Source organism: Orycteropus afer, unplaced genomic scaffold, assembly GCF_000298275.1.
Source record: "Orycteropus afer afer isolate SDZICR_OR568_19922 unplaced genomic scaffold, OryAfe1.0 scaffold00221, whole genome shotgun sequence".
NCBI classification, from domain to species: Eukaryota; Metazoa; Chordata; class Mammalia; order Tubulidentata; family Orycteropodidae; genus Orycteropus; species Orycteropus afer.
In genome coordinates, this window is record NW_006921808.1 from 1,843,198 (window position 1) to 1,851,719 (window position 8,522).

General features: G+C 38.9%; 1 protein-coding gene across 1 annotated transcript in view; it reads left to right on the top strand.

Moving 5' to 3' along the window:
* Window positions 1-8,522, top strand: part of NCAPD3 (non-SMC condensin II complex subunit D3) — a 257,331-nt gene that overhangs the window by 206,260 nt on the left and 42,549 nt on the right. The window contains exon 23 of the mRNA XM_007948735.2: window positions 4,773-4,852. Within this exon, the coding sequence (XP_007946926.2) occupies window positions 4,773-4,852 (80 nt within the window). The remainder of the gene's footprint in view (window positions 1-4,772; window positions 4,853-8,522) is intronic.

Consider the following 8,522-nt stretch of genomic DNA (forward strand, 5'->3'; position numbering starts at 1 on the left):
TAAACAGCCCTTCTTTCTCCCATGATTGTTCTCTCCAAGGAGTGTATCTACCTCAGGTAAATGTTCAACTCATATGCCTATCTTTTGCTTATCTGGAAGTCACAGGTGTGGGTTCAAATCCAGACCTGAAGGGTAGCTGGGGGCCACAGTCTCAGTGGTTCCACCAGGCTCTATCAGACCAGCAAACCTGGTCCCCCCTTTTTTTTTTCCCCAAATGATTTTGAGTTTTGTTCCACATTGTTCTCCCTCTCTATCCATGATCTCCTACATAGATCCCCCTCCGAGTGGTTGACTGTAGTAGCGGGCACCATCTAGTTCTTCTGGTCTCATAGTTGTATAGGCTGTGGATCACATGGTAGGACTAATCGTTTCCATGAATCTTTAGTTTTCTTTATTCTTCTTTGCTCTGGATGAGGAGAGACCCATCACTGGATCTAGATGACTGCTTGCAAGCTTTTAAGATCCCAGTCACTACTCACCAAAGTAGGAGGTGGAACAATGTTTTGTGTAGTATGTTATGCCAATTGAGCTTCATGTCCCCTGTGACTATAATGTCCTTCCTTGTCTCCTATTGTGGTTACTGTCTTAAAGTCAGTTTGATCAGAAATTAATATTGGCATTCCTGCTCTTTTTTGGTTGCCATTTTCTTCATATTTCTTTTTTCAACCTTTGATTTTTAGTCTACTTTTCTTTTTGTCTCTGACGTGTGTCTCTTTTAGACAGCATATTGATGGATTATGTTTTCTTATCCAGTCTGCAATTCTCCATCTCTTGAGTGGTGTATTTAATCCACTGACATACAGTGTAATTATCAACAAGTATGAATTAGTTGCTGTCATTTTGTTTCATGTTTTTTCATGGTGTTCCAGGTTTCTTTGTTCCATATAATTTTCTTGCTGAGCTCTTTATGTTTATGAATCATGTTATCATTTCCTTTGTTGCTATTTTAGTATTTGCTAAATACTTATGCTTGTCATCTTTATCGTGATGTGAAGGTTTATCATTTTTCTTTGAGGTTACCCTGTGATTTATAATTTTCTCTCTGAGTTTAGAAAAGTCCATTCTATCTTGCAACTCTCTTGACTTCCTCACCATCTAGCTGATCTGTAATTACTGTTTTTCCCTCTTTTGGGTTTGTAGTTGTTCTCATTAGCCAATTGATGTCTCTGGTTCTCTGTTTACAGTCTTGTAAACTTATTTTACTTTGGATATTTCCATAGTGATGGTTTCTGGATTATGTCATCTTGTGTATTAATACAGAATAGTCAGTTGTTGCTTGCTATTCTTGGTTCTCTGTTCAAAGGACTCCCTTTAGTATCTCTTGTAAGTTTGGTCTAGTTTTAACAAATTCCATTAGTTTCTGCTTATCTGGAAATCTCCTAATTTCGCCATCATATTTGAGGGACAGTTTTGCCAGGTATGTAATTGTTGGTTGGAAATTTTTTTCTTTCAGGGTTTGGTATCTAGCATCCCATTGCCTTCTCGCCTGCATGGTTTCTGCTGAGAAATCAGAGCTTATTCTTACTGGTTGTCCTCTGTAAGCAACTTTTTGTTTTTCCTGTGCAGCTTTCAGGATTCTTTCTTCGTCTTTGATTTTTGTGAGTTTAATGATGATATGTCTTGGTGATTTTCTTTTCAGGTCTATCCTGTTGGGGTTCGTTGGACTTCCTGAATATACTTATCTTACATCATAAATGGGAAGTTCTCTTCCATCAAATCTTGGGCAATTTTCTCAGTAGTTTTATTTTTCTCTGCCTGTTCTGGAATTCCAGTGACACATAAGTTATTCCTTTTGATGGTATTCCACATGAAACTTAGGCTGTCTTCATTTGTATAGATCGTTTTTCTGATTAATCCCTTTCCAAAGAAGTATTCATGTATTTGTTTTCAATCTCTTTAGTTCTGTCTTTTATCGATTCTTGCCCTTTCAACACATTATCTATTTCTAAAAATTTAGTATTAATCATCTGGATTTCTATCTATAGATTTTTTTATCATTTCTAATTACTTATTTATTTTTTCATTTTGTTCTTGTATTTTCTTCCAAAATTGTTCTAGTTCTAGGGTTTTGTCTGTGTTTTCCTCAATTTTGTCAGTGTTTTCCTTGATCTGTCTCTCAGTCCTTTGAAGATACCTGCAAAAAGGACAAGGAGGCCACATATTCTGACCTCCTAGAACCCCACAAGAGGAAGGCAGAATCACCATCAATAGCCCAAGGCCTATTACTGCAAGGCCAGACATGCTGTCTCCCTCCAGCCCTTTCACCAACCTTTCCTCCCAAAGCCCCCACCACCTCTCTCCTGGCTTCGATAATTAACTGCAGTGGCTACACAGAACTCACAGATTATGGGGTTTATTAGGGAAGTACCAAGCTACAATTCGAGTTCAGGGAAAATGCTCAGTCTCTCTCCCCAGCCCACCATCTCTCAGCCAAGTCTCTCACAGTCTCTCAACCCGGCAGTGCATGTCTCTCGGTGTCTTACTCAACAACACGTGTCTCTTGCATCTCTTTCCCAGCAGCACATGTCTCTTTCAGGAGTGCTTGTCTCTTTCGGCAGCATGTTTTCCTCAACCAGCAGTCAGAGTTCTGCCTCTAGGAGGCCTCCTTTTGAGCTCGGCAGAGTGGCCAAACCAACCAATCATAACAACAGAATTCTAAGCACCTGAGAGTGAGCCTCCCATAACATTGCATTGTGCCACGCCCAACAGAAATAACCCAGGTGGATAACACTTACAATCAGGAGCTCCTCAGTTGCTCATTCTGCCACTGAGTTTACAATGACTTATGGGTAGAAAAGCCATACTAAGTAATTTACTACACTGCAATACCTAAATACAATTCTTTTGAATTCCTTAGCAGGGAGTTCCAGTGCTGCTACTTCCTTAGGGATGTGTTCTGGGTCTATATCCTGCTCCCTTGTTTCTACCACTTTATCTTGCTCCTTTGTGTGGATTGTGATGTTCTCTGAGACGTTTTGACATTGCTGCATTTATATCTCTGTTACTGTTCATGAACAGCAGTAAAGGACAGTCAGTCTCTTCATGGTGGCCGTTTATCATTGGCCAGTTGGTGGAGAAGGAAGTGGTTACTGTCACTCAGTAAGTGGAGCTGCAGGAGGTGCGAATCTGGTTGTATCATATGGGGACTATTGCTGTCTCCTGCTCAGTTAGACAAAAACAACAATTGAAAAACCAACAAAAATGTAAAAGCACGTGGACAAAAAACACACTGCATAAACACACAGGAACAATCACCAAAAAAAGGGAGAAAAAAAAAACCCTCCAAAATCTGGGGAGAGGGCAATAAAGAAAAAAAGTAGAGTAGGAGAATAATGAAGAAAAAATGGGAAAAATGCAAAAAGATATACAAGGAATGGTGTTAGCCACGAGAAAGAAATATTGGAAGCAGGAACAGGGAAGAGAGAAAAAGCTGAAAACTAGAACCTGGGAAGAGAAGAATAAAGAATAATAATAAAAGGTACAATAATAATAATAATAATAATAATTTTGAAACAGATAAAAACAAACTAGAAAAAGAAAAAAAAATCTCAGTGGGCAGGGCACCCAGGCTCTGCCCAAGCACACAGACTGGGATGGAATTCCTGCCAGCCCAGAAGATGGGTGGGAGTGAGGGATGGCTGCACTTCCGTTCACAAAGAGGGTGTGGGGTGTAAGAGTAACAAGGGGAATATTGTACCTTTCTGGTCATTAGCGTCCAGAATGTGCTTGCCGTTTCTGGCATGTAGAGCCTATTCTTAAGCCCCTGGAATCTGGTAGAAAGCTGTTGGTTTAAATAGCCAAAATGGTCAAACAGCTTATAAACATTCAAAATGGCTGCACCCTCCAGACAGGCAAAAGTCCACAGCTCAGCCCTCCTTCCTCTTTGCTGTTTCCCCTTTTATTCACTGGCCACCAGTGCAGTCCTCTGTGCAGTCCCTGGCTAGGAGGGCTAAATTTTATGTTAATTCTTAGGTCAATATCCAAGCTGTCTGTGCCGTCAGGATCGCTGCCAGACCACAGCTCCGTATGTCTCTTTTTTTGGTGTTTTCATGCAAATTTTTTTACCAGTTGGAGTTTAGTCCAGTTCTATATCCTTCCCTTCAAGGCTCCAGGGCTCCAGGATTATCTTCTGTATCTGTGTTAATTGGTTCCCCTTTTCTTTGTTGAAGAGGGTTTATGCAGTCTTTCTGCCTATTCCACTACTTTACAGGACCTAGATTTAGATATTCTTATTAATGTTGAGAATTCAGGTTTGGCCTCTTGTAAGGAGAAAATAACATCTGATCTTTTAAAAAAGGGATTTTATTTTATCTAATGATGGCCTCTTTTAAGGAGGTCTGGTGAGTGTATGTAATTATAGAATTATAATTTATAAAATTGTATATCTAACAGTGATGAATGATGTAATTAATACTGTCTAGAGGCACAAGCAAAACCCTAAAACTATAACTTTTTCTTTCTCTTTGTTTACGTAATTGGTAAAGAACCAAGATAGCTCTCTCAAGATGTTAAGCCATGTACGTTAAGTCATGGTTCTAATGCAGCAGATTTTATGCTGTTCTGTCCACATTCTCTTCTACTTCTTGACTAGCAAATTTTATGTTTTTAAAATGGTTGGGAAGTTAGTGTTAACTAACTGAATGAATGTGCCATACACAGATTGTGACAGGTATGATGTTAAAAAAAAGTTAGTAGTTGGTTATGTGACTGAATACATTCATGGTTTATATGTTAAAATTCATCTTGAAATATTCTAATTGTTCTTTATACAGGAGGAATTTGTGAAGTGGAAAGGCTCTCTGTTCTTCCGATTTGTCAGCACTCTGATAGATTCACACCCAGATATTGCCAGGTAAATTTTTACCCTCAAATGCCAGACAATGGAAGTAATGCTTTACCTAAATTCTGGTATATACTGATCTCCTTTCTTTCAAATTGGTTTAAAGTTGACTCTTTTAGGATTTTGTGAGCCTTTGACAGTTGCCAGAAAAATGAGCTGATTTTAAATATATTAATCACAGCTTTATTTTGCATGGGGGGGGGGGTAGATCTGCCCAGATTTGCTAATATTGTCTGTTCCTCCTAAAGGAGTAATCAAGACTAATATATGCCTTTGTGATATTAAACTATATGTCATTTTGAACTGTAATAGCTGTCTGTTATTAACTGTTGACTTAATATGTTGATTTCTAGGCCAGTAAAATGTTACTTCCTTTTTTTAAAAATAATTCTGTGTTTTTGGTGAAAGTTTACATGTTAAATTTAGGTTCCCATTTGACAGTTTCTATACAGATTATTCAGTGACATTATTTACATTTTTCACAGTGTGTCAATATTCTCTTTAATTGTGTCTTCTTGTTTCATTTCTAGTACCCTAGCTTCCCTAGCCCCTTAACTTCTCATCTTTGCTTTAGAGTAAAGGTGACCTTTTGGTCTCACAGACCTGGTTTTTAGTAGAACGCATTCAAACCCACCAGCTACTCCTCGGAAGGAAGGTTGGGCAGTCTACTTCCATAGTGAAACTGTCTCGGAAACCCAAGAAGGAGTCTCTATAAGTCAGGTTCGATTCAACAGCAGTGAGTTTGGTTTTTGAGTTTGATACATACAGGTAGTATCGTTTATTTTGTGTGTCACTTTGTTGGTTTGCTTAAAGATGATCTCGGGATAGTTTCAGATCAAGGTCTAAAGAGTTTTTCTGGGCAGTAGTCCTTTCTGGGCTCAACTGGTCCAATTAGTTTGCCCACCCCCCAATTTTTATTCTGATTTCGGTGAAAGTGGGCAGAGTAAATTCATCTTCCATACACTTTGTCTCATGAAATTGACTGTAATTTCCCATAATGAAGTAGCTCTCTTCCCACTTCTTCCCCATAGTTACCTCTTCCCTGTTTCCTTCCTTCCCATGCACTCCTGCCCCTCGAGCTGACTCCCTGTGAGTGCACAACCCATCTATTCTCCCATGATAGATCTCTCCAAGGAGTGTGTCTGTGTAATGTAAATGTTCAGCTCATATGCCTGTCTTTTGTTTGGCTGGAAGCCACAGGAGTGCGTTCAATTTCAGGCCTAAAGGGCAGTTAGGGGCCATAGTCTCAGGAGTTCCACCAGGTTCTATCAGACCAACAAACCTGGTCCCTTTTTTTTTTTTTTTTTTCCCAATGATTTGTGTTTTGTTCCACATTGTTCTCCCACTGTATCCAAGATCTCCTATCTAGATCCCTCTCTGAGTGGTTGACAGTACTAGCTGGGCACCATATAGTTCCTCTGGTCTTATAGTGATACAGGCTGAGAATAACATGGTATACCACTCCCTTGGACTAATTGTTTCCATGCATGTTTGGTTTTCTTCATTTCTCTTTTCTCTGGATGATAGTTTGGCCTTTTTTAAGAATTTGAATTTTATTCTTCATTTTTTTCTCATTCTATCCAGGATCATCTATTATGACCCCAGTCAGAATGGTTGGAAGTGGTAGCTTACTGCATCTGGTTCTTCTGTTGTCAGGGTAAATGAAGCTGTGTCTCATATAGGCTATTAACCTTGTAGGCTTGTTTCTTCTCTGAGACTTAGGTTTTCTTACTCTTTTATTCCTGACAAGTAGAGACCAGTAGTTGTATCTTACATGGCCACTTACAAGCTTTTAGGACCCTAGCTGCTACTCACTTCACATGAACTTTGTGTACTATATTATGCCAGTTGGCTGACTTGTCCCATGAGGCTAGGGTCCTGAGCCTTCAAACCTCTAAAACCAATCTTTCAGGGTATTTGGCTATGTCTAAGGAGTATCTCTCATTGTGTCTTCTATGAATATATATGCCTGCACAAATATGTCTGTATTTATATGTACATAAAGATACTTCTGTCAGTGCACACACACACACACACACACGCCTACCCATATGCCTTTATGCCAATACACATACATATGAGTCTATGTACTCATTTTTTTGGTCATTGTTGATGATGTTGCTCATATATATACATGTGTATATATATAATATATATATAATTCTTTAGTATAAGCATCCTTTTCTCTTGAGTGTTTCTCAGCTATATCATTTACTTTGGTTGAAATGTTCTCATTACACCCATATTTGGTGCCACTTTTCTCATCATGAAAAACAATTCGTATCTATGATCTAGAACATGATTCCACCTCTCCCCCAACCCTCCCTGGTAAGCACCAGTGAATATTGGTCTCTTTATGTATGTATCTGTTCTTTTCTTCTTATAAAATAAGGATCATGCAGTATGCGTCCTTATGTGATTGACTTATTTCACTTACAATTATGTCCTCTGAGTCCATCTGTGTTAGGTTCTACAGACCCATCATTATTCTTTTATATTTGTGCACCATTCCATTGCATGTGTGTACCATATTTTTCTTACCCATTCAGCCATTGATGGGCACTTAGGTTTACATTTTTTTGCTGTTAGGAATAATTTCATAGGGTTTTTAATGGCTGGTTTTTCCAAAGTAGATCACCAGACCTTTCTTTTGAGGTACTCTGATAGACTTGAACCTTTGAGTAGAACTTTTGAGTAGTAGCTGAGCATGTTAACTGTTTTCACCACCCAGGGATTCCATTGGGCACATGTTGTTGTTAGGTGCCATTGATAGGGTTCCAACTCATATTGACCCTACATACAGCAGAAAAAAACATTGCTGAGTTCTGTGCTATCTTCACAGTTGTTGCTATGCTTGGGCCCATCATTGCAGTCACTGTGTCTGTCCATCTCATTTAGGGTCTTCCCCTTTTTTTTGTTGACCATCTACTTTACCAAGCATGATACCCTTCTCCAGGGACTGGTCCCTCCTGAAAATTACCAAAGTATGAGAGGCAAAGACTTGCCTTCCTTAATTGTAAGGAACATTCCTACTGTACTTCATCCAAGATAGATTTGTTTGTTCTTCTGGAAGTCCATGGTATATTTAATATTCTATGTCAACACCATAATTCAAATGCATTAGTTCTTCTGTGGGCTCTTTCTTCATTGTCCAGCTTTCACAGACATATGAGGTGATTATGAAAATACAATGGCTTGGGTGAGGCACACCTTAATCTTTAATGTGACATCATTACCATTTAACCTTTTAAAGAGGTCTTTTGAAGCAGATTTGCCAAAATTTGATTTCTTGACTGCTGTTTCCATGCCTGCTGATTGTGGATTCCAGTAAAATGAAAACCTTGATAACGTAAGTTTTTCTCCACTTATCATGATGTTGCTTATTGGTTCAGTTGTGAGGATTTTTGTTGTTTTTATGTTGAGGTGTAATACATTCTGGAGGCTGTAGTTTTTGATCTTCATCAGTAAATGCTTCAAGTTCTCTTTACTTTCTACTTGTGTCATTTGCATATCGCAGGTTGTTAATGCCTTCCTTCAATCCTGATGTCACATTATTCTTCATATAGTCCAACTTCTTGGATTATTTGCTCATCCTGGGCACTTGACTGCTAACCAGAAGGCTGGCGGTTCAAACCCACCAGCCACTCCTCGGAAGGAAGATGGGGCAATCTACTTCCATAGT